The following is a 27,474-nucleotide window of genomic DNA, read 5'->3' on the forward strand; positions in this document are numbered from 1 at the left end:
ATAAGACAAAATAATTTTGATTTTAGAACGTAATTTTCGAAACACAACTGCAGGGATAACATCTGCATCATACGAATAGATAGGTCCTTCCAACCAATCTCACTTCAAAAATCATTACAAGAATTGATAAAAACCACCAAAAAAAAATCTTCAGTAGCGATAAACTTCTCTCTAAATCACCTCGTTGAAAATAAAAGTAAAAAAAATTTCATCGACGAAATGCTCGAATTGTTGATGGATGAAATACACGAAGAAAGAAATGATTTCAAACGTAAACTCTTATGTATCCTTATACGGAAAGATAGAACACCAGCGAGAAACTACGACAGGAAAAATTAATTGCGGAATAGAACACGTCTGGTGTGTGTAACGGTAACAAGATAAATTCACCCCTGAAACAGTTAACGAAGATTGAAAAAATAAAGAACCCAGAGAAAAGACATTCGAGCGAGATTTTGAAAGGTATTTATTATCGCAGTGAGTGCAAGAGAAACAACAACCAATCCAACACACTTATCAGCAATGTATTTCGATAATTTTTCGAAACGTTGAAAGAACTATGTACTCGTACCATAGTAGAAAGCTCGCCAGAGTCTGCGCTACGTAATTTCAGAGGTAAAAAGCAACGCAGGACCCAAGAAGGGAAAAAACCTATCCCATATAGAGCAATTAAAACCACACCTTTTATGGCAAACTGGAAGAACGTCGAGACTTGATAAATGAAAACCAACGTCTCGTAATGGCTTTTATGAAAAACCAGTTTAACTTGGGAGAAAATTACACGCGGAAAATATTCTCTCACCTTGGAATTGCGCAGTGTTATAGAATTTCGCTACGTTCGAAAATTTGTCTCGATCAACCTGCGAGAAAAAAAATTGCCAACGATCATATTTCCAAGTAAAAACTCACCCACTAGGTACCTCGAGTGGTCGTGCACAGAGAGGTAGGTGCCTCTATAGACGTACTTTTTTCGCAACTTATTAGTACTACGGTGGTTTTAATTACTTCTAAGTGTTAAATGACGGATCTCACCCATTCTGTGGGTAATAAGTATTTCGACATTGCCTAAAATGTTTTCCGTGAATCATTAATAACGTTTACGCGATACACCGCGAATTAGGCAATAACGATGACCCTGCGCAATAATTGTTTCATGCATGTTTGCGAACAGCAACGTCTCAATCGGAACCGGTTCTGTTGAAAATACTATTCAACGATGCAATTTTCTCTCTTTATATCGATTGTTTCTGCTCCTCAGCTCGGCCATTTAATATCAAACTGGCATTATTCTCGAGTTCAAAATTTAAGCCAAGGTTGAAACCGAATCGTGTACAAGGTTTACGGAAAGATTTTCACCTAAAAAGACGCGTTTGCAAAATGAAGGCTGAGAGGCAACCACGTACCCCACCAACCAACCGGATACACGTTTACCCGAGTCCCGAGTCGAGCCGAGCGTCTTCAAAGGATATTAACCAGACGTGACGGCTAGTTTAAATGAGGTGTGCTGCGGTGATACGGTTTAGCACAAATTTACATTAATTACTAAACCAAAAGTTCACCGTTTTTCTTCGTAGATAGGTAACATAACTTGACATATTAATGCATTCTTGTGAAATTCTTTTTTCGGTCAATTTCAATATCAAGCAACGCATAGGCTACAAGTATAAGCACCTAATGCCACGATTGATTAAAAATGTCGCAGGAGTTAACCTTTCCTCTTTCCCCTCATGTAGGTACTACGAACCTTCAACTATTCTAACACCGTCTAAACATTTTATGAGAAGTAAGAACATTTAAGCGTGAGCTCGACTAAACATAATTTGTACTTATATCTACTTCGACTAGCACATCACAAAATAAACCAGATGAACCCTGAGACTGAATTCCAACAAGTGAACTAATCCATATTTCATGTGACAATGTCATGACGTCACGGAATCATCAAAAGGGATGTCTAGTTCGACAGACGACATTTCTCAATAATTGTCAGTCGACGAGATGCGATGAGCTGTTGAGTGATTAATTAGCTCGTCATACAGATTACCTTAGCTTGGCGCTTGGTTGTTGCGTTCTAAAATTAGTTGGGCTATGCTATTGGGTCTGGTGCTATGTATATAGATCCATCCAGCCGAGTAAATACACCTTGATCTATAAATCGATAACATATTTTAGACAGAATACCTATGTGTGTAAGTTGGTGGAGTTCCGACGGCGAGATATTGTTTTCGAGATGACTCGCAATCATCTCGTAGAAGCAGCCTTCGGTAATGATACCTTCAACAACGGATGAACAACGTGGCGCAATCTTTCAATATAATGATTTCATGGACAGCCATGAATATTGAATACGACCGTATAGTTTCGCGATTCTTTTGTTGATTTTGTTTTTGTTTTTATTTTTCGTCGATGAATATAATTATGTATTAATAAATATGAAGCGACAAAAAAATAGCATAAACCGAATCATTCGATTGGAAATCATGGTCAACAACATAGAAAGCGTTTCTTATTTATACTTGGTAAAGTGATGTACAGAGCTGTAGAGAGATAAGGAGAGGAAGAGGGTAGTTTGCTTCTCCGAAGTCTAAAAAAGTGGCTTACATGGTAGCAGAGCGTGGTTTTTTGAAACATAGAATACAACAGAACGTGTTTTTTTTTTAAAATAAGGAAACGATTAAGGATGCTCGCTAAGGGTAGTCTGGTATCGGGGGTTGAGTAGTTGTAGGGGACCAGAGGGATAACTATGTAGTTTGCGTTCAAGTTCAACGCTATTGTAGAACATCCTATCAGTAATCAATATTTTTAGCCAAATTATTGGGGGGAAAAAATAAAAATAAAATAATGATGACTAGGTAGGTCTGACTTTGACAACCTCAGTCTTTATTGACATGAGAAATCGACATCAGTCTTAGAACACATTAGAATAGAAAATGATAAGCTCTGATCACATCTAGTGAGATCCAGACCTTCCATGCATCTCATTTGACCTGATCAGATCTGACTATGATTGAATCAGATCTCGTCAGAAAAAAATGTTGATCGGATTAAATCGGTTCACGCCTGATTAGATCCGCACATTATCCGGCTTCGATTAGATCCGACCTGCCAGATTCAATCAGGCCTACGTTTTGATCGGATTAGATCTGATCAGATGCAATATGACAAGCCTGATTGTATCTGATCAAATCTAATCAGATCCGGACGGACGGTCCCCAGATCCCATCACAGCTAACCAGATATCAGGTCACAATTTTGATCGGATTAGATCTCATCCAAATAGAACAGACCTGATTGGATCTGATCAGATCAGATCTAATCAGATCCAATCAATTCAACACCATGCTGAAAAGGGCAAATGTTAAATTGAACTGAACATAACAAACATACCTTTGAGAGTCGGCGAACACGAATTTTCTTAATTTGAGATCTCTGAGGACGATGCCTTGTTCATGACAGGCTCTGACCGTTTCCACGATCTGTTTGAATAATTTTTTAGCTTCTGTATCTTTTAATCTTTTTCTTTGACGTACGTATGAATGTAGGTCTCCGTGAGACGGAGGAAATATCAAATACAGGAACTTATCTCCTAATATCACTTCGTGTAATTTATTTATGTGCGGATGAGAATCTAGTAAATAATGCGCCGATAAAAGATTCGAGCTGTTTTCTTTCGGTACTATCTGCAAACAGAAAAACAAAAACGAGAACATGAAATAATGATCTTGACCAAAAAAAAGTCGAAAGTCGACTGTATTGTAACGACATTTTGGTAACATTTTAAATTATTCTACAAAAAAAAACAGCATTGCCTCGAGAATGGAGCTTTATTAAATAAAATCTCTCTTTCGTATGGCTCTTTCGAGCCACGCCATCGCACGTGGTTTCATTCAACAGAACGGAGGCTGTAGAAGTATGTATTTCGTTAGATCAGAATAAAAGTGACCATCTACCCCCATAAAATCGCCAGTTCCGATTTCACTCAACGGTATACTTCACGCCATAACGTATCGTGCATTCGATGCAATTTCATTCATAATAGAAATCCGATAAACAGGTGAGGAAAAATGTTGAATAACTAGTATCCTTTTGAAAACCAGTCCTTATATTAACTAGCAGCTGGTCAAAGGAAACGACCAACATGCATACCACACACACGCACATCTGTACAAAGGACGACGCTGCAACAGCATCCGACCCGTATCAAGTAGGGTGCAAAACCCTAGGTAATAGTAGGTATCCCGAAAAAATCTTAGCCTAGCCAGGTGAGTTGGTATAAGCATTAGGCAGGTGTGTCATCTCGAAGCATACTACACACGAAATCTCGTATTCACCTTACACATCGCTGTACCATTGCCATATACAATAGGTTCTCTATCAATTGTTCAACCAATATTGTAACTTCCCCTCACAAGCATGAGCACCGCATGCTCTAGGCGGTTTCGACACGACCTTCTCCGTGTCCGGCCATTCTAACAAAATTCTTCTCTCGACTTCCGAAATTATTTATCCACGAAAATTATTTTATCACATTTGGCAACGATTACTTTTCGAGTATCATTTGGTAATCAGTTGTGAATTTCGTTATCAGAAAATTATGACAGTCTTTCTAAACAAGTCGTATACATACACTGAGCGATAAATTACGTGGCGTGGAAAAGTTTCGAAAAATTTCGTAAAAATTTCAAACGCTTTTATAAGTACCGATTTCGTAGGCGCGTGGTAATAGACAAATAAAACCTACTCTCGTCTATACGTCTTATATGTAGAACGATTTACCAAACGTTCGGTTTACATTTCATCGGCCCAGTGGTATCGATCTGTTCAGTGAGCTCAAATACGAGTGTAAAAAATTGGCAAATTTTATCAAAGTAATTTGGAATCTCAACAATACTTAATCTTTCGCTTAAAATTTCGCTGATAACACAAGTACCTACCTACCTACTTTATGGGCTAGAAAATGAGATTGTTGAAAAAGCCCTTCATTCTCATCAGTAGGTCAACGACAAAGTCTACAAAAAATTCGCGAATGAGGCCCATCCGAAGTTTAAAGGTTGAAAATTTCATCATATTTTCGATAAAGACTTCGAATTAAAAAAATTTCCAGTAACCAAATGGAATCAGCTTAGGTAATTTGTTTAAAATTTTTTATCATTTTTAATACATAATATAATTCAAATTGGAAACGTCAGTTTTTTTTTGGAAAGGAAAGGAAGGGAAGCTTGTATGAATTTCCTCCGGAAGAAATTCATAAAAAACATCCCTCCGTGACTTTTTTTCCATTTCTCATTTAATATTGTGGATATTAGCATTTGAAAAATTCATTTTGAAAATGTTTCAATGATTTCAACGTTTGAATTATCTATTACTTACATCTTTCAGAGTCAGAAAACACTGGTTAAAATTCTGAAAAATTATAAATGGTATTAAATCGCTTGTTCTAGGGGGGGGGGGGTCGAGTGCAATGACCTTGAGAAAGCCCATCGAAACCTCCCCTCTTCACTTCTCATGAATTTCAAACATCAAAACGCCCCTCGAATGAAAGTCATCGTTTTCAACCTGTTTATCCATATTATAGTCTTGAGTGAACATAGTATAGCTTCCTCATAGCAACAACAATAAGGAAAAAAATACAAGTACTTTGACTTCTTAAACAATGACCGGAGTTTTTTTATCAACTTGAGCATGCATTTGGAAGAAATATCAAGAACCAACTTCCGATTTCCAAAAGTTATAGCTCCTCAAATCTTCTCAACATATTGCAGCTATTAATCATCAAGTTTTTCGTCAAAATCGAGAAATACCCACACGATCTGCTTATTATTTGTAGCTCGAAACCTACGTTATTACTGTCAAATTGTAGAACTCCCTGCATAAATGTAGGTATATTTATATGTTTCGTCATTTTCACGGTCAATCATACCAACAAAATTTCTTAATTTTTGAGAGCAAACAGTTTCATTATGATGTCATATTTAAGATATCACCTGCGCAATATAAGTGGTTATTGATAACTTTTGAATGGTACTGATAACAGTAGAATCTACTCGAAATCCTGAACGATAAAATGTATTCATTTCAACTTCACGTGCAATGCCCGTTCTAAAATACTCGTATGTACCCAAACTTACTCAACTCAACTCGATACCAATAGGCATTAGGTAGGTACACTGAAATTACCTAAATTTTAGGCGTGCCAGAGCTGATCCATCTATTGTGAACTTTTCCCCGCCACAAAATACTCCCGACTTCCAACTACATACGACATAGAGTTACAGGTATACTTGTACGTGGTACGTGTTACCCGCGAAACTCATTTTTTTACGTCAGAAATGAAAAATGCGAATTAGAAACACCTCAAAAATAATACGTAGGTGTGCCATACAGTACACAATATTACAAAAGCGGCGGCGTCCAGAACGCATCACATCTTGGGCACGAATTACGCGGTCATTCTCATTTTCAAATCGTATAGCCGTCGAATTAAATGGTGCGAACAAGCGGAATCTCATGAGCAATCTATTGCTGCATAATGAAGAAATCAAACGGCACGTTGCCAGATATTTTTCAAGAAACCAGACGGGCGATATGATTCTTTTCTCTGTGTTATTTTTTTCTTCTTCATCATCATCATCATCATCATCGTCATTCGTAATTAATTTATTTTGATAAATTCAAACCGTGATATTTATATAGTTTACGTGTATATTCAGCTGTCTCGAGTAAAAGTGAATATTTGTACGACCTTCGTACAGATTGCAAAAACTTCATTTTCATTTAACGTAATTTTTAAATCTGTTTATATCGTTTAACCATTTTATGTAGGTACATAAATTCTAATCAAGTTTAGCTCGATAATAACGTAAGAAAATGAAAGAAAAAGGCGAATTTAAATATTTAAATCATGCATCGGACATCAACATGATTATCCTTACACGAGGAAAATTTCACAAACATGGTCATTTCCATTCTTCGACGTCGATGTCATAAAAATTGGCAACGAGAAAAACGCACACCTAGTCTTCGCAAATTCAGCATTATGTTGAACAAAAGCTTAGTCCAGAATCAAGTTCATTGTAATGGATTTTATTCCTGGCCATATTATTGAACGTGATCACGGTTCTACAAATAGGTACATATCAACAATACAGGAATTACACTTTAAAACGAGAACAGCTTAACAAAGTACAATTATTACTGTTTTAAAAAAATATTACCAAGAATTTTGGTAAACACGCTTTCACAGCTATTAATGAAATGAGAAAAAAAACAACACGAGGTAAGATTTGTAAATATTTCGAAATAAAACGTATGAAAAAAAAAGAACCTCGCTTGAAAAAGCAGCAACCGTTTATCCGAAAGCGGATTACACACAATGAGCATTAAAACATCCTATAAGATCATCAAGTACAAGGAATCTGTTGGATGGAAATACTTCCAACAAAAGAAAACAGACGTTAAATTTTTCTGTCACTTTATTATTTGGATGCAGCCAACTCCCTCAAAAGAGACAACAAAATCTTCTAAGAGCCAAAAACCTAAAAATATGGTAGATTTATATTGTATCTAGATTTACTATTGTAGCGTTATAAAATTTAATTTCCTGTCAGATAATTTTTTTATGGTAAAGAATGAGAAACCAAAGGGAAGATCACAAGAAAAACAAAATAAAAATAATGAAATGCTAACTGATCGTAAACATTATGAATTGAGTGGGGTGGGGGATCCAGAAAAAGGGGATCTTTATTGTCCTTTTAAAAATGCTTTTCAAAGATTTTGAATCCTCATATATATTTCAAAACTTACAAAAAATATCACGAAAGTTGATCGTGAAAAAGGTGATAAAATGGTTCTGAAACTGTATTTTAGAAAACAGTATAAAGACGAGAGAAATTTCGCTCTAATATGTAGAGGACTTTTCACGATATATCTATAGACTTTCTGAATTTAAACGGAAAATTTTTAATTCAACTACAAGGTGTCTGGAATTTCAACCACACAAATTTAAAATTTCAGCACATCTCAAATATAAAAATGTATAGCTACATATGTATTTGGTTTGTGAGCTCTCAGGAAAGATATACTTACGGGAGATTCAAAATCATATAATTTTTTCAAGATTTGAAAATCTCAAACTTCAACTTTCAAATTAAGAGCTGGGAAATTCAATTTTTAGTCGATAAGAAAATTTTAAATTTTAAAAAATTAGGAAGAACCTTTTTTCACTCTATTTTCAACGAGTTAAATCTGAAAATACAACTTCTGAAAAAAGTCAGCAGCCGGAAATTCAAACACGATTTCTACTTTTGGCTGTATCGATGAATTTCCAACTGACCATTCATCCATTTCCCCGGATTGCTGGTCTAATTTAATTTCACCCACTCACACATTTCACACAGTCACTTATTAAATTAATGGATTTTTCATAAATTCGTTGAATAACTACGTTCTCAGTTAACCTATGAAAACGACGTCAAAATCAGACGATTCTTAAAATACCATTTATCGACCAAATGTAGATAAACTTACAGTGATAACTCAACACTACGTATCCAATATTCTTGAAACGCAGCGCTTCGATTGTATTTTTCCTACAAAGTCGCTGTAGTTCAGTAAAAGCATTTTCAAAGTCTCAAATGTGGCGTCTATTTCACGCTCAAATCCATCTAGGCTACTAAATCTCACCCATGACGTATTAAGAAAGTTACACGATTGGAAAGTTTTGCAATACATTATAGAGTCAAAAAACGGCCAGTTTTCACGATAAAACACAATTTTATCGTATACGAGTAAGTAGTTATACAAAACTTGGCTGGATCAAGGACGACTTTAAATTTTATCTAGATCGAATCAGCGAAAAAAAAATAATTCAAAGCATTGACATTCGAACGTGTAATTTTTGCTTGTAGAATTTCAAATCTGAAACACGTTAGAAATAAATTTCGTCAACGTGATGACGTTAGTGTGAGAAATTTACGTATATTTATCAAAAATAAAATACCAAATCGCTTTCGAGAAAAATCCTTCGATAATGAAAGAAATTAAGTAAGAGTTTGTCTACGTCTACAATAACAAAACGTATGTAGGTAGTAGGTACACTTCCCCAGCTCTAGCCGACATTTTATCACACATTTTATAACTAGAGCCGATAATAATAAATCAATGACCGCGATTACACAATGTGTAAACGTATACAACAATTTTATTTCTACCACGTTAGTACACGCGAGAACATGTAGGTACCTATAATCCTACATACTCGTAAGTAAATTTTTTTTATTTTCAAATGACGCGACTAGGACGATTCATTTCTACAGACACGAATCGTTCGCGATCGCCGCATACAATGCGCTTTTCCCAATTATTTGCTTAGTTTGACACTCGTTGTGTTTCTTCGTTTGAGCAATTTTTACTTAATAAAAACAACACCGCGGTATTCGCGCAATTCGCCATTAAATTACAAAATTGCAAACCGACCCGATAACGCATACGAGAAGCGATCTTACGAAAAAAAAATTTTGACGTTTTGGAAGTTGCGTTAATTTTAGACTGACGAGTGACGACTAATTTATCATCCGCATTATAATAAATTACGCGTTTTTTTTATTGTTAATTTTACATTTTTACACATTTCCTTGCGTCATTTATTTGTAAAATATCTAACGAAACAAGCTATTTTTTTCGTTCGACGCGCAGTAAACAATCGCGAAGATTTTTTTTGCTTATTAGTTACGTTAACGTGAATATCCGCCTTGTACGTATATTTTACCATATTAAAATGCGATTTTTGATTTCAAAATCAAATCGTGGTGCAGAATCCAAGTACGACGATTGGCAAAACAGAGAACACATTCTGAGTAATTTTTCAACATTTTATTAAATATAGGTAGGTAAGTCAAGAGGTGAACTTGTGGAAAATTTGTCCATTCGTAGGTACATTCGAGTCTGATGAGACCTAAAGTTTTCAATGCCTTTGAATACCGCCTCCCTCCCTACCATCATCGGTGCTTAGAAAACCCATGAAATAAAACCAGGCAGATTTGTAATAAATCGATCACCTACATACTTCGTAAACTCGTTGAAATTGAGAGGAGAATGAATAAAAAGGAAAACTACAGACCAACAATGACCAAGCCATTGAAGATACGTAGGCGTTTTGCCAATCCATAAATCCACAAAATACTCGTAGAAATACTTGGTTTGATTGCGCGTTTAAAAATAGAAGAGATGTAAAAGAAGAATACATTTTTTTTAGAAAAACACGGCAAAAATGTTTTAAAATTGAACAAACGTATCCGTATGTAGAGTAATGATGAATTGTTTGTTGGGTCAACCGGAAAAATGGGTATTGGACAGATTTTAAGGTATTTTTTGGAAACCTGGAATTTACAAAATGTCACTGGCGGCTTCAGAACGACATGAAAATACCTTCAATAGACCCAGCATGTTGAAATTAGGGAATAGAGCGAATTTTAAGTAAGTACAATTTTGTGTGGAAATTCAACTTTTAAAAAAATCTGCTGGAGACTCCAGAACAGCTCACAAAACTGTTCGAAACGTATTCCAATCGATTAGACAGGTCGAAAATATAAGGGTAGTAGGTACATACATAGCCTACAAAATTTCAGCTTTATAGGTCAATATGGTAAAATTTTAATTTTTCCCCATTCTTAGCTGTTTGATTTTCAAAAATTCACAAAAATCGAAACATGCATTTTAGCCTCTGAAATTTCCGCTAGAGTGATACATTTTTGCATGCTTTTTTGATCCAGCTTTGTCTAGTTTAAAAATGTTTATGCCAGTTCGGACACCTTCATTGTTAGACTAGGGATTTATAGCGTTCTAAAAAACCACAGCTAAAAAACAACGTAATGAAAAAACTATAACCGCTGCTTCTTTACAAAAACTCAAATTTTGAATATTTTATTCCCCCCCCCCCACCCATCACTCTTCTTCCCCTTGAAGTTCAACACAGATATCACAGCATAAAATGGCAAGTGAAAATTCTTCACAAAATAAGAACAGTCATCCGCATTATTTTGAAAATTAGAATTCGAGTGGACAAATTCTTGAGGGTTCAATGAACTTTACACCCAAAGCAACCAGCTCATGGAGGTATATGACATGTTTCACAAAATCAGGAAATTAGCCAATTTTGAAAACCAATGGCTTTCCACGAATTGCCTCAATGAAATTTGATGTACCCACACCATATGATATACTTCTCCCCTCCCCTCTCTACAAATCCCAGTTTTTTTGAATGAGAAATTCATTGACCTGGACCCTGTCCGAATTCGTAATTAAAAGGGAACCTTTTGAACTAGTACTGTCCGATTTGAACAAAGCCAAGCTAGATCGAAAGAGCATCTCCTTAAACCCCAGTCAACAAAATTAGAAGTCCAGTTCATTTTTGAATGTTCAAAAATTACTAAGTATAAAAATAAAAATAAAACTGTTTTGAGGGCAATTTTTAAATTTTTTTTATGGAACATACATTTTTTGAGCAAAGTCAACCAATGTAAATAATCCCTTCCATTTAACTCCACATATCAACAAACCAGTTTTGGGTCATTCTGGAGCCTTCAACGATTTTTCGATTATCCTCAAAAAAAGGAAAGGCCAAAAATGAACTTTGTTTTAGGTGGTTAGGTAAAAGTAAATTTAAATTTTTGACCAATTGATTTCCTGACGAATGTATGAAATTCTACGACCAAATCAACAAGAAACTCAGTAGCTAAATCAATCTGTCATTGTCATTTTCATTTTAGAGGATCAGATTTTTTTATAAGCATAAATTCGATTAATAATCATCATAAAACGATAAAATTGCTGATTCAATGAATGAAAGTGATCGATGGACTATATAATTTAGTAATACCAAGTTCGGCAATTGAATTACACCAATCGTTCACAGTACAACTTCAACTATTTCGTCAGTAAAATAAATAAGGTCCACTATAATTCCAGTCCAGAAAAAAGAGGATCTTCTTTAGCAGAGGAAAGGGAAGTTCATTCAACTTCGTTGCTCCTTTACATTCACTTATTTTAAAATTCAATTTCAATACCCACCTTATAGTATAAGCCTATTTTACACCTTTAAAATCGCACACTGACTCGATTAACCAACTGCATGCGATACCTTAATAAAAACAAACTGATTAACCTTGCACTTTCACACACAACCTCTTATCAAATATCCAACATGAACTGCATCGAAACAACGAGAGAAAAATACCGAAGCAAAACCTCGATCGTCTATCGACAAATATTAATTACAATCGATGTCTCCAACACCCACTTTAATGTCAACAAGAACAAAGACAAACGCCAACCGGTGATCTAAATTTGGAAAAACAAACCTATAGGTAGATGTTATACATTCATTCGAACAAACACCTTTGAGACAATACGATATAGAAATACGACATTATAAACTTGTAAGCAGCTAAGCACGCGTTCGTTACGTAATCCAAGAGCAGACAAAATAACTGTAGATTAATACGCAGATATTTCACAATGGATTTGACCGTTATTTTTATAATGTCGTTTACCTATGGTTAATAATAAGAACAGCCACTTAAAAAAAGGAACCCCTATAATCACATTTAACCGTTGTTAACTGCCAGCCAATTCTTTTCTCGTAATTATTCGTTTAGAAACTCCCTATTGAAAATTTTCCAACGTGATTCAACAATGAATGCATCTCGTAATAAACTGGAATAGAGATGCTAAGAATGCTGAAATTTAATCGCGTTCAATACAATTTGACAAAATTTTACAGAATAACTAGACGTCGACTTATGAATTTAATGTACTTAGGTAGATGTACGATGTAAACTTTTTCTTTTTATATACTTTTCTTTTCGTAAATAATGCACATAATTAAGACATGAATCTAATCACGTCGATGATATCTAATGTGGCTTTCGAACAAATTTAGATTTATTCCAGGAATTTCACGATGTCTTAAGGACGAATAATTATAACTCGTCGAGTCGGTTAAACTTCAGCAGGAGAGTGGGACTGAAATTTTTGGAAACAACTCAAGGTTTTTCGATACATTTTAAAATAAAAATGATTAAACGTAGTAAAACTGGAAAAGAAGAAATATTGGTGAATTTTTCCACAGAGCAAAGACATAATTATGAAGGGCGTGGAAATCAATTTGGAATTTCTTTTCCGCAACAGTTGGACGGAGGAAAATATAAAAAAATTGCAGATCTGGGAATTCGAAATTGGAATTTATACCTGGAATAATTTTCTTTCAGTTCACCCTGTATTTTTTCAGCGTTTACGAAAAAATTGATTTCAATGGTTAAAAGTAAAAAATTAATTTGATACGCATTATTTTTATGATTATTATTGCAGATCAAGTGATCAAATCATATTTTCACTATTCACTCGAAAAACCAATGTTTTGGTAAAATACGTAAGATTGATAAGAAAAGCCCCGTCTGAAGCCGGCACACGAGCGGTCGAGCGCCCTTTATACGTGAGCGCCCGGTCAGATTGGAAAACCCATCGCGTGTCATTCAAAACAATGATACTGAAAACACCGCCCACTGGTAAAATACTGCAAATTTCATGGCAGACTGAAGACGCGTCACCTCAACACATAGTAAATGCAAACAATTTACTTATTATTCGTTATTATTACGAGAAAAAAATCATCACTCTCGAAAGCATGAAGAAAATCTGCAATCGCGATAAGAGCCGCTAATTAACAGGTCGCTAACAATTGCAATTAATTCGACGAATAAATCGTCGCCGAGCGTTTACGACGTACGCGCGCCAATGGTGAGCTAAGAGCAGAAAAATACTCTTGAGGTCGATCGCTGCTGTTCCATCTCATTAAAATATACCTTGACACGGATTATCAGTGTACTCGACCCCGCGCCCACGCCTTCGCGAGGACGATGCTATCACCACCCGAACACCCTTGGTCATACCGCAATGCCATTCGCTACCGTGTCATATCCGATATTACATTAATTATGAAATTGCACATGTGTGTGCCGATGAAGAAAAAAAAAATCAACCAGTAAATGGAGAACAAGTTTACAGTAGATGTCGCGAGCTGATTCTTTGCTCTCTTACACATTCGTTGCTATCATTTTAACAAAATCAACCGTTAGCCAAACAATAAATCATCTTTGGAAGGTCGAATCTTCGCGGTAAACCCTTCGAATTAATTACAATCGCACGGTTGAGTTGATTAAGGACATCTTTGTCGTTGTATGTAAATTTTAATTACGCTCGAAAAATCGCACGTATTTATCAAGCGGTTTATCGAAATTTTTTGACAATGATTTCAAAATGAATTTTCCAACACTATTTAGGTATGCGAATTGTTTACAGAATTACGCAAGCTTTTGTGATTTTTAGGAAATGGTAAAATTTAATACATTTTAAGTGCTTTAGAGACCGTCCAAAAGTTCAAAGGTGATGATTTTCAGCTTGACCAGAAGAAGCAAAATTGAGTAATATGCCTAATGTCTAATTAGAAACGGAAAGGGACACTACACTTCGAAGTAATATGTACAAAAAAATGAAATCTTGATTTGACTTTTAAAAACAAACAAAACACATCTTCTACCAAAATAAAGGAGTTACAGGTAGTGAAAAGTATTTTCACAATTCAAAAAATTTCCAAATTAATGATTCGAAATCGATCATCCCAAGGGAAAATAACTGGATCTGATGAAGTTATGAACAGATCTATTCTGGTCAAAATTCTGATCTGATTGGACTTGGGACTTGGGGAATATCCAAATCTGATTACATCTGATCTCGTCCAATCAGGTCTAATTAGATCTATTTTAGATCTAGTCATATACAATTAGGTCTCACCGATTGGCCAATCAGGGATGGATAAATCTAATCCAATCAAAACTTTGATAATTTTTCAATATTCTACTAATTTCATGATTTTTCTCAAGATTTTAAAGAATTTTGTATCCAAATCAAATCTTCGAATTGTTTTTCAACAAATTTTATCATTACAACTCGAGTTGTGCCCCTAAAAATTTCAAATCTTCCTGATTTTCTTTTCAAGCAATATTTCACCCCCTTCCATCACAAAAAAATGTTTCAAGGTCATTAAAGTTGAAACAATGATTTTTCCGAAAAAGAATTTCATAAAGCAAGGTCAGATCATAATACAAATAGAGGGAGATGAAATAATCAGAGCTCTCTTTAGGTAAAAATTTTTATTTTTGTTGAGTGTTCCAACAAAAAATTTACAAAAATATAACTCTTCCAGAAGAATTGGAAAAAAATCGTTTTTGGCATTAAAATTTACAAATTATTAAAATCAATTAACCCAAAGTGCAAACTGCCAAAACAGAGGAAAAATGAAAATGAGAGGTAAATTATTTCTAAATTCCTAAAGAACGTCTAAAGATGAGATATCGATGAAGAAGTTGCAAATTCTTAATGAAATCCAAGTCGACGACCCTTCATCTCGGATTATAAAGTTGGTACCTATGCATATGCCAATTGAAATTTACAATCAACAGTTTCAACCTCCCTCCTCGATTTCTCACTACTTCTGAACCAAAATAATGAATTTATCCCACAAATTGTTCGGTTTTGAACAAGTCTTTCAATTTTTATACTGTGAAAACGACAGAAATCCTATGAGAATTGCAGCACAAGAAAAATCAATGAAATCTATCAAAAATCAGAAAATTTCACTGAAAGATAAATGAATTTTTCTCACTTTTTAGAGATCGTATTCCATCGAGTGATTTTCAACAATATTTTCCATTTCCTCTAATCACGCTACAAGCTTCACTTTTGGTGAATTTTTTTCAAAAATTGCTCTCCCAGCTGTAATATTCACTGATTCAAAATGGAAAAATAATTACTTGAAGGACTTTACCAAATTAATATTTCTGCTATTTTTTTCATTTCATAAATTGAGAAAATATTCATAGAAGATAATTGGAAAAACGAAAATTGAAAAATTTCAAGAAATGTATCGTTAAAAATAAATACATAGGACTCCGAAAGCAATTTCCAGTCAGGTAATTAATAATGTTTAACGTCACGAGCACGACATGAACTTCCAAACGAAACCTGGCAAAAAACCGTTGACAAAGTTAATTAACTGATAAAAAATGTATATAAAATGATAAAAACACGAAAATAAAATTTCGCCTTTATAATACATTAAAAACTCGTTCGAAAGCATTTTCATGCTTTTAATAACGTTGAAAGTTGACATAAACTTCAAAAAACTCATCGAAAGAGCTGAAATTTACTGATAGAATTTTTGAACACAGAGACTCGGGTATAGTTAAGAGTATAATTAAAACCGTCGAACGTCTATCTAAAAACTTATTCAACTCTGTAGGTATTATTAATTTATGGTTGAAGAGTAAAAAAAAATGAGTAAAAACCTTCAAAATAATCGTCTAATGATTGCTATCTTAATCAGAAAGATAATGTCAGCTACACAGCCAAGCCAAATAATGCCATAAACCAGTCAATGGTGTCCACTGGTAATTTTCGTTGTTTCAAAACAACATTGACCTTCTTTAACGCGAAGTTGGTGAAGTAAAACAGTAACGAGGTAACGCGTCAAATAAACTGAACAGCATCGAAGCGTTTTCCAAATATCACAAACCTACATTTTTTCCAAATTCCCCCATTTTTTTCTGGTAAAGGGAATAAAAATCGCTAGGTACTAAAGAAACTTAGAAATTATTAGCTCATCAGTATTTTTTCTGAATTCTGGGTTAAAGTGTCTGATCTCTGATGATGAAGTGTTGCATTTTTGTAACACTGATTCGATCACGAAGTTTATAGAAGATCAAATGACCTATTAAATTTATTCTTTCGAACGTATAGTAGTGGGTAATCAAAGTATGTGCTATTTGGTCGTGCGTCAATTCAATATAACTTATTTCACTATCCGCAAAATGAAAAATTTCCTACGGCCATCTCGACAACTTTGGTAAGATAAATATTACATTACTGGTACGCTGCAACGCCACCGTAACTACAGGAAACATTATACACGCAATACGGTTATTGATAGCAAGGGCAAATAACCTAATGGTGTCTGCTGCAATCTTAATGAAACACGCCGCGGGAAATTTTGTCAAGCACCGCTTCACATAGAAACGACTGAAGGTCTCGATCGCGTATTTCGATTGTCTCTTGCGAAAAGTTTCACAAACATTTTATTCCTATTTTCCTTAACAAATCGCTCGCCGATTTGTAAATTTTTTGGTCACGACAGATATGCCTACGTAATGCTGCAGAACAAATATTACGCCCAGATTGCTTACAGCTTGCTTGTGTTGTTAACACATGACTCAAAAATTGATGGATGCTTTAATTTTTTAATATCCAGGTGCGAGCGTTGAAGATCAAAATTTCGTAGGTGGGGCGAATTTGCATCATTTTTATAGTCAATGAACAACAGCATCGTTTTTCATTTATCAGGATGCCACCGGTTAAATTTGGATACAAGTGTTGGAAGAATTTATTTTTAGCAGATTCCCTTGAAAATATAGCTCTTGATGACCTAATTCTTGAGTTATACACACTTGGGTGAATGAAGCTAATCCATCAATTGACCATTCTGAAAACCAAAGTCTCGTACATCAATTCCCTGTACTTTTTTCCCAATGTCTCCACTCAAAAAGAGGCTGGTCAAGATAATCTTTCAACTGTTGCCACTGGAGACAAACTGATGGCGAAGGACGAATTTCAGAAAAAAATGAAATCGTCTAATCCAAATTTAATCAAACTATACGCTATTAAAAAAAAATTTCAAAAGAATCTTACCTTACAAACGAAATCTTCTTTCGTGTGTATATTCACACACATATTCAAAGAACTGCCTTCTAATTCATCTAATATCATATATTTATCGGCAACCAGAGATACCGGTGGGCATTTTCTAACTTGCGGCTCGTATTGAAGCACGCTAGTCGGCGAATTAGATCTTTGAGATCCGGCCGAAAAGGCGACCGGCGGAGAGGATACGCGGGGTTGGTAAGCAGCGACTTCGGATCCATTTTCAGCGACCGCATCATCGGCTGTCACGTTCACTGAAGACTGTTCCGCAGCATTTCTTTCCGCTTTGTTTTCCCAACTTAGAAAAGCAGCTAAAACTCGATCCACTTGCATCGAATCCGATGATTTTCCTCGTATCGAGGACGCAGATGATGAAAAGTAATCCAACGTCGTACGTTTACTCGTCTGCACCAACCCCTTATCCGTTGGCGAAATTTTTATATCCTTTGGTTTACGTGCATCGCTCGTCCCATTGGCACGATCGCTGAATGTGTTATAGTGATCTTACCGGCTCCATTGTGGCGTGTATTTGTTCTTGTAGTAGCTAACCTGTAACATATAAATCAATCGACAACGGTAACTAAGTGCAAATTTATAGAGAATAGAGGAGATCTTTACAAAACGGAAGCGTGTAGGCATTACGTTAAAATTAAACAGAATATCGTAAAATCTGTGAACTTGCACCATACATCGACGCAGACACGATAATCAATGACGCATGTGTTGGATTACAAGCTCAAAAAACATTACAATGATACAGTGAAATATGTTCGCGTCTGGATTGTATTTCTTTACACTCTATACAGCATACATCGTCGTCGGCTATTAGTTCTTTTCACATATGAAATACCATCATCAGGTAACACCACACCGGAAAGACATTCAACGTAAAACTGCCACCTAACGAATAATTTATGGCATAAGCTGACAGAAGAATTTTTAAACCATATTCTAAACATCGATCAAATTCAAGAGCTGACATTTTCATCAACGGTAAACATTTTTGAAATTTTCAAGCAGACCTCTACAAACAGGGACCGATAATAATTGCACATCGAAATGGACAAATAATGAAAATATTTTTCAACTATCCAAACAATTAATCGAATCAGCCGCTCGAAAATAAATTGAGACGTCATTAATTCGTGTTTAAATTTCGACGAGCATAAAACCTACGCAATGTAACGCGTGGCAAAACATTTCAAATATGACGAGCCAATACCTACTCACTCAAATTGAACAAAAATAAGGGTGAATTAGGTACTTGATGAAATATCGTTTTAAAAATAACTTCCCCGAAAAATTCAGCTATCCACAACCGACGTCAGTAGTTGCAACTTCTCATTAGATTCTGATCAATTTCATCAGTTTTCACTTGCAGGGAAACAGTTTCATCAATCAAAAGTCAAAGCCAGTTTGTCCATCCAACTTGAATCATTCAAGCTAAGGAAGGACGAGACGAGAGGGAGGAGCGGGCAGGGAAAAGAAAGAAATTTGAAAATTTCAACGAAGCAATACCAAACCTCACAACGTTAACAAAAACCAGAAATTTTTCATCATGAGCCATGACTTTAGGTGTTGAAGTGCATTTTTCGAATTTCGGAGAATTTTTGGGCTGAAAATTGGAGAAAAATCAAAATTTTAACAAATTCACGTAGAAAACTGAAATTTGGGACGTACCCTATTTTCGACCCACCGAATCGATTGGACACGGTTTCGAACCATTTCGAGTAGTTCTGGAGCCTCCAGCAAATTTTTGGAACTCGAAATTTCCACAAGATTTCACTAAATTAAATTGAAAAATCAAAATCTTCTCTGCACATCCCAATTATAACATGCTGAGACAAGTGGAGGTGGTTTCAAGCCATTTTGGAGCCTCCAGCAACTTTTTGGAAACTCCAGTCCCTCTCCCTCCAAAAAAAGCTATAAAATCTGTCCAACTCAACTTCAGGCACGTAGGTATGTTTGAAATTAGTGCTTTTATAGTGATCTACCGGTTTTTCGCCATTTTTCCAAAATCAGTGCTTTCCAGTTCGGAATTATATTTCATCCAGCGATCTCATCATTGAAAATTTGAAAAATTCCACCCCCCCCCCCGGTTGAACGTAAAAAGTGATAATCAAAATTCAAAGCCGGTTTTCAACATTATTCGAGTCTATTACAGGTAGTTTCAAGCCGTTTTCGAGCTTCCAGTCCGGTTTCTTATGAAACGTCATAAATGTCATTTTGATGATTTTTCATTTTTGGACCAAAGATTTTCAAAAATTCACCAAAAATCGAAAAATGCATTCTAGAACCTGAAATTTTGACTGATGATATATTTTTGCACGCGCTTTCCATTATCACTGCATCCGGTTCAAAAATTCTTGTGAACGTTGGGATACCTTCCACGCTTTAAAAAAAAACTTATTCGCTTTAGGTTCAACATCATAGTTCAACTGAAGGATAACTCAAAAGTCAAAAGCAGAATCTTCAGTTTTGGTACATGAATTTCAAATGAAGAGTTCAAACTGCAAGGCAAAGATATTAGTATGTGATCAGCACAAGTGTACGTGTTCCACACGAAATTTTTCTGCAAAAAATGATTAGTAAAGAATATTTTCAAATTCAGTTCCACGAGTAATTTACTTAAGGTACCAACTTGAAGAAGTCAACTAATTTTGAAAATATTAGAAAAAGTAAAACGATAAAATATGCACATTTAGATCAGATTTCAAGTTTTTTGCACCTAGCTCAACAACGTCATCATTGAATGCTGCCCAATTGAAACAATACTTCAATTTTCCACTTCTTATTAGCTAATTTCACTGACCTTTTTTCTTCAAAATTCAGTTCAGTGCCTCGCACATTTAAATTTTAAACACGCCATTTCAATGTTTGAACCACCCCAATGTCCTGAATCCACCCATTAAGTTATCCTAATTTATACAACATGTTCTTTGTTTCATGCAATATTCGTTCATTTGAATTTTAATTAATGATAATGAGGGTTGAATTGAAATTTAGCAAACTTTATTAGATCAGGAATAGGGTACCACAATGTGTGAGGTGGTAAGAAGTACATAGATGGCAGTTGCCGGGTTGGTGTTGTTGCACTGCATTCTGCAAGTTTGTGCAACAAGGGCTTGAACTAAACTAACACCATGCAATACAACAACACAAAATGCGGCAAACGTGAAACGTGAAACCAGCTTTATTGCAATTTGCAGTTGCAACTGACTCGACTCGATGATCTGAGTAAATGAATAACCAACCCCGGAATACCTACCTAACAATTGAAGAACATCAATTGTAAGATATTTGGATATTTCGTACGACAGTGATCAAAATCTGACATTGATCGCTAATAAGTCGAGGAACGATGATGATGAAATTGCATTATAAACAACCGCCACATTATCACTACAAAACGATATTTAGTATTATTTGACCAAAAATACGCTTATTTAGAAGCAAAAGCCATTAAGGGTATCAGTTTCATTAGGAATGACATCACTCTTCCGTTCAACGTTCGTTTAGTTGGCGGCTTTATCAAAATGTCAAACATCACGTCAAGTGAAGTGAAGTTGAAAGTTATCATACATTGTATCGAAGCTCGCTGGTTCTTCACAATCCAACTAAAAAATATACAGTTTTTTCACTCTCTACACTGGGTATAAAGTATGGCCAATTCCTCAACGAAATTTCTAGTAAAAAAGAAATCGAGCTTACTCAACACTGACACAAATTTCACGAAAAATTTCAAACGAACTGCATCAGAAGTTTAGGAAAAGTTGAGTTGTTATCACAGCTTATAAGTAACGAAATCAAACACAGTGACTTACGTACCTCAGTAGATTAATCCAAAGATGAACATCCCGTAGCAATAAGAACTTCAAAATAATTACAAAAAATTAAAACATTGCAAAAATGAAAGAAAATTAAACAAAAACAATAGCTAAACTGGCATAAAAATGGAAGCAAAAATGAACACTATAAATTGCGCATTGTACAGCTTATTATGAAAAAATGAATGAAACTTAAAACTTTAACATTAAGAACACTAAAATCCCGGCAAACAGGATATCACAGCTGGTTCAAATTAGCCCGATTTTTGGCATTTAAAAGCTCAAAACACTGCAATAGACACGCAGCGAGTTAGTTTAAACGCACGCACACACGACACTCACTCGGCATCTGGCTCCGGTAAACTAACGACGAAACAACCGTTGGAAAATCGTTATGATTCCCTACATTGTTGAAAGGTGGTGGCCGCAGTGAGGAGGGAGGACTCGTGTAAGTGTAGTCAGCGATTTTAGTAATGAGCAAATTTATCGGCGGAGGTAATTATTTTTATCGTTTACATCCTGTGAAAAATTGATTTCTTTGAATTTCTAAAAATCTGTTGCAAAAAATTGGGTTGGGTTCGTTTCTGATCGCATCGGATATAAGTAGGTATCAACTATGAATGATGACGAAAATCAAAGTTCGAAGAGGCTTTTGTGTTTTATTTTGTTATAAAAATTAATATTCCAATTCATGCTAAAACTAAAAGCAAAGTGAAAATAGTAAATTACGTGACAGGAGCGGAAAGTATGCGATTAACGAGTGCGAAGTTTAAGGAGCGAGGCGAAGCCGAGTGACTTAAATCGCACAAGTTGATCGCGTTACTGTCCAATCCTGTCGCGTATACTATTTTAATTTCATATGAGAGGAAAATAAATGCTGAAATTTTTAAAAATTGTTAATTTCCAATTTGTAAACATGTGCGGAAAACAGTTACTTTCCTCCAGGGAGGAAAGTAACTGTTTTCCGCACATGTTTAGATGGCTGCGTTAAAGACGTATTTTCCAACCGCAAAACTGGCTAGGAAACTACTCATTTTCCGATCATATGAAATTAAAATACGATTCTCTCTCTCTTTTCACTAAACCGAGTAGGTAGGTAATAATGGAAAATGTTGAAAACTTATTAGTTGAAATTTGGGAAAAGAAATTTCAAAATCTGAGGAGATCTGATCTGATATGACTGAATAAAATAAGGATCATTATATGTAATTTTATCTCAGGAATAAAATTGTTCATCTTTTTCCAAGAACTTTTTTGATGAGTAGGTACGCTGCGTTATCCTTATTATTTCGCAATCGTAGTACAATGTATGTAATGTACCTGGTACTTCCAAATAAGTAAACTAGGAATATTCTGCACGTCCGTCGTAGGTAATAAATTTGTAATGTATCTAAAAAAATTGGGCCTATTTATTTGATAACTTCATTACAACTGTAACCATTGTCAATAATGAAAATAAAAAACAAGCGAGACAAAACGCCGATGCAAAGTCCTGATGAATGGTAAATCGCGTTCAATCAAAGTGATTTTGATTTTTCTATCAACTTGAGTAGTTCGTGTTAACTCTCAAAATCAGAACAGAAAAACATGCATCCTTACCGTTACCATGCAGCAGAAAATACCACCTCCACATTTTTGTAAAACTGACAAAGGCTACTTTTGCAATGAAGTCGTCATTTCAATATGTTTAACCATCCAACATATTGCTGGGATGATTGAAAAACAAAAATTAAAAATTTTAATTTGTTTGAGATATAGGTACGGTTACGGTATCTTTATTACTTACTCAGGATATCCGATTTCTTTTTAAGGATAAAAAATTGTGAGAATAGGTTTCAACTATAGACACTTTACCTGTGCCCTCCGAATCAATTAGAAAAACTTATGTCTCACCTTTTGAGCTGTTGATAAGACCTTGTCCAGAAAACGTAGCCATTCAAAGACGAATACTGGTCGTTTTGGCTCCGGAATTTCTTTTAAGGCTTCTTCGTTTAATACTAAACTATGACTTAACTCCATGATTTTCATGTATTACTCAAACGAGCACGCAAATATGCAGGTACAGTGTCTATAGTTTCAACACTTTCAAATTTTCAAGAATTTGAACTGTACCTATTAATGTGAATATTTACCCACACATATTACGATCATGCTAGCTGCTTTAATTCTTTCTCTAAGTCTGCATCTGAATATCATCGACTCATTATAATGTAATAAATTTACGGACAAATTGACAGAGCTTCGTTTTTGAATTTCGCGTTTTTAAGGCCTCGTCGAGCATTGGGTCAGAAATTTACAACGACTCCTCCAGCAACACCTCAGCTACTGTTTACTGTAAAAAATGTCCTTTTTCAAGCTAGTAGTAATAATATTATTGTGGGATTGTGCAGAATGTCAATTGAAAAAAATCTGATGGTACCATGATAAAAGCTTTGATTACTGCCATTACTGGTCACAATAATCAAACTCACAGGATAGAACTTGAAAGTAGTAAAGTACATGCTAAAAAAAAAAAATAAAATATAAAATAATATATGTAAAATTAAATTAAAAACAGATTTGATTTTGAATTATTATGATTGATCTCTTTCTCTATATCCCGCGCACACTGTCATGCGAAGTTAACTAACTTATATCACAGACGTACTACGTTTGACGTGACAATTATAACTCACCTCGTGTAAGCCCGCCTTTTCTCAATCTTTGACTATATATACATGGACTACTATCTTCATTGTTGCCGATGAAGCCGAAGTAATAGAGGTACTAGATCGGGAGCATCGGGAATTTTCATGCGCGCGCAGGAATCCCACCCACCCTCGCACCATCCAATCACGGTGAACCACGGAGCGACGAACACCCTCCTACGTTCCAACAACCGCTACGCTCGTTGCAACGAAATCTCGCGCATGCTCAGAGCCCATGTCCCGATCTAGTACCTCTATTGCTTTGGCTTCACGATTCCCATTCAACAACAATAGGAGATAGCAGTCCATGTATATATAGTCAAAGTTCTCAATAACCGAAGCGTGGCACAGACAAAAATAATGAGAACAGAATCAAAAAATCCACTTTGAAAAAATGCATCGGGAGGAAGGCGATTCTGAAACTACGCAAAATTCTGAACAAAATGGCGTTTTGAAAATTTTTCCGCGACCCCCCACTTCCTCTCCCATTGCGACTTGAAAAATCAATTTTCTCCAATTTCTTGAAAAAATGAAAAAATTGAACCGGAGGAAGGGGATATTTAATGTACTTGATTAGACGAGCAAAATGGCGCATTCACAATTTTTCTACCCCCCACCCTTTTCTCTCCCACTACCTGATGTTTTTGTGGAGTGGGGGGAACATGAAGAAAATACAAAAAAATTGAACCGGAGGAAGGGGATATTTAATGTACTTGATTAGACGAGCAAAATGGCGCATTTGAAATTTTTCTACCCCCCACCCTTTTCTCTCCCACTATCCGATGTTTTTTCGATTTTTAAAAAAACATCGGATAGTGGGAGAGAAAAGGGTGGGGGGCAGAAAAATTTCAAATGCGCCATTTTGCTCGTCTAATCAAGTACATTAAATATCCCCTTCCTCCGGTTCAATTTTTTTGTATTTTCTTCATGTTCCCGCCAGTGTTGTGCGTAACGATATTTTTTTTCGTTCCGTTATTTCGTTACGTTACAAAATTAGCATTTTTTTCGTTACGTTTTTTCGTTACAGTACTTGTAACGAAAAAAATGCTGTAACGGTATTTTTCGTTACACCGGTACTTGAACTTTTTCGTTACGTTATTTTCGTTATTTCCGTTACGATTTTTTCGTTACAGAAACGTTTTTTCAACGTAGAATTGATGATATTTTCAAAGAAAAATGCATTTGTAACGAAAAATTGTAACAGAAATGGCTAAAATAACGGAACCAAAAGGTTTAAATACCAGTGTAACGAAAAAAATACCGTTACATTTTTTCGTTACAGATATAATCATGATACAATTACGTTTATTAAAAAGGGAATTTTTGAAAAAGTCAAGCTTGGAACTCTTGGAAGGTAAAAAATCTCATTTTTTGACTCAACTTGAAAATATTGTAACTAAAAAAATAACAAAAAAGGTAACAGAATTTTTTCGTTTTTCGTTACGTTACATCAAGAAAAATATTGTTACGTTACGTTTCAGTTACACAACATCACATGATCAAAATAACGTTTTCGTTACAGTTCCGTTACCTGTAACGAAAAAAATTTCGTTATTTTCGTTTTTCGTTACAGTTACTGTTACGGGACGCCAACACTGTGTTCCCTGTTCCCCCCACTCCACAAAAACATCAGGTAGTGGGAGAGAAAAGGGTGGGGGGTAGAAAAATTGTGAATGCGCCATTTTGCTCGTCTAATCAAGTACATTAAATATCCCCTTCCTCCGGTTCAATTTTTTCATTTTTTCAAGAAATTGGAGAAAATTGATTTTTCAAGTCGCAATGGGAGAGGAAGTGGGGGGTCGCGGAAAAATTTTCAAAACGCCATTTTGTTCAGAATTTTGCGTAGTTTCAGAATCGCCTTCCTCCCGATGCATTTTTTCAAAGTGGATTTTTTGATTCTGTTCTCATTATTTTTGTCTGTGCCACGCTTCGGTTATTGAGAAAAGGCGGGCTTACACGAGGTGAGTTATAATTGTCACGTCAAACGTAGTACGTCTGTGACTAATTACTAGAGACTAAGGATACTTTTCGGCATCGTGTGCTGTCGAGTGCTTTCGGCTACGCTCGTTTGACTTGTCTCCATGAAAATGAAATATTCTCCTTATCAAAGATGAAACTCCTGTTTCCTTTTTGTTCAAATCTTTCTTTTTCATAATCATATTATTTCATACGAATATTGTACGTATTTTAATGATAAAACTCGTGTTAGTCCTGTTTCTTTTGAATTTTAATCTGTTTCATAATTTCGTTGACACGTCGACAGTCTTGTACTCTAGTTAGACAACTTGGTTTCCGATCTGAACATTTCCAAATGGCAATAATATAAATAAAAAACAGCTGTGATGATACTAGTCTTTCGAATTCAATTTGAAGAAAATGTAAAACTTTAACAGAATGAGAAGTGACGTTGTTGTACAAACATTTGGAACTTGGAAGTTTTTCAAAAGAAGATTGATATCACATCAGTCAAAGTCAAAATCGAAAAAATCTTATCAGATTTCCAACTGCTCACATAAGGCATTTAACCCAAAGTATATTATTAAGCAACAAAAAATTGCATTCTACAAGAAATACAATGAAGAATACGTAAGAGACAATATAATATTCGAATATTATAATTAATTTTTAATTAAAATTAAAAAATCTCATCAACAGGAACAGGGAACTTGAATCATTACAATATTACAAAGAATAAAGTCAAACGAGCGTAGCCGAAAGCACTCGACAGCACACGATGCCGAAAAGTATCCTTAGTCTCTAGTAATTAGTTACGTCAGTGATATAAGTTAGTTAACTTCGCTTCGCATGACAGTGTGCGCGGGATATTGTGCAATTAAATTAAATTAAGTACCTAAAATTAAAATTTGGGAAATTTGCCAAGTAGGTATGTATATATGGTGAATTGGTGATTGGTGAAGAAGACGTGAAGATGAAGAATAAAGAATTGAAGAATGTGAAGATTGAACTTTGAAGAACACGAAATAACGAATAAAAATTAAAAAATTAAAAATAGGCAAAGCAAGGTTAATTAAAAAAATTTAGCACCACTTCACAGCTCAAAGGAATTTCAATGTTTGAGATTTAGACAGCACAGCTGATTCGTGAATTCGTGATTCAGCGACTCCACTAATATGCGTAATAGCATCACACTT

General features: G+C 35.2%; 1 protein-coding gene across 1 annotated transcript in view; it reads right to left on the reverse strand.

Moving 5' to 3' along the window:
* Positions 1–22,015, reverse strand: part of LOC135831658 (tribbles homolog 2-like) — a 65,502-nt gene extending 43,487 nt beyond the window's left edge. The window contains exons 1-3 of the mRNA XM_065344314.1: positions 21,637–22,015; positions 17,797–18,357; positions 3,388–3,680 (exon numbers count right to left, since the gene is read on the reverse strand). Coding sequence (XP_065200386.1) covers positions 3,388–3,680; positions 17,797–18,141 — 638 coding nt within the window. The 5' untranslated portion in view covers positions 18,142–18,357; positions 21,637–22,015. The remainder of the gene's footprint in view (positions 1–3,387; positions 3,681–17,796; positions 18,358–21,636) is intronic.
* Positions 22,016–27,474: the final 5,459 nt, after the last annotated feature.

The sequence above is a fragment of the Planococcus citri genome, chromosome 1, assembly GCF_950023065.1.
Source record: "Planococcus citri chromosome 1, ihPlaCitr1.1, whole genome shotgun sequence".
NCBI classification, from domain to species: domain Eukaryota; kingdom Metazoa; phylum Arthropoda; class Insecta; order Hemiptera; family Pseudococcidae; genus Planococcus; species Planococcus citri.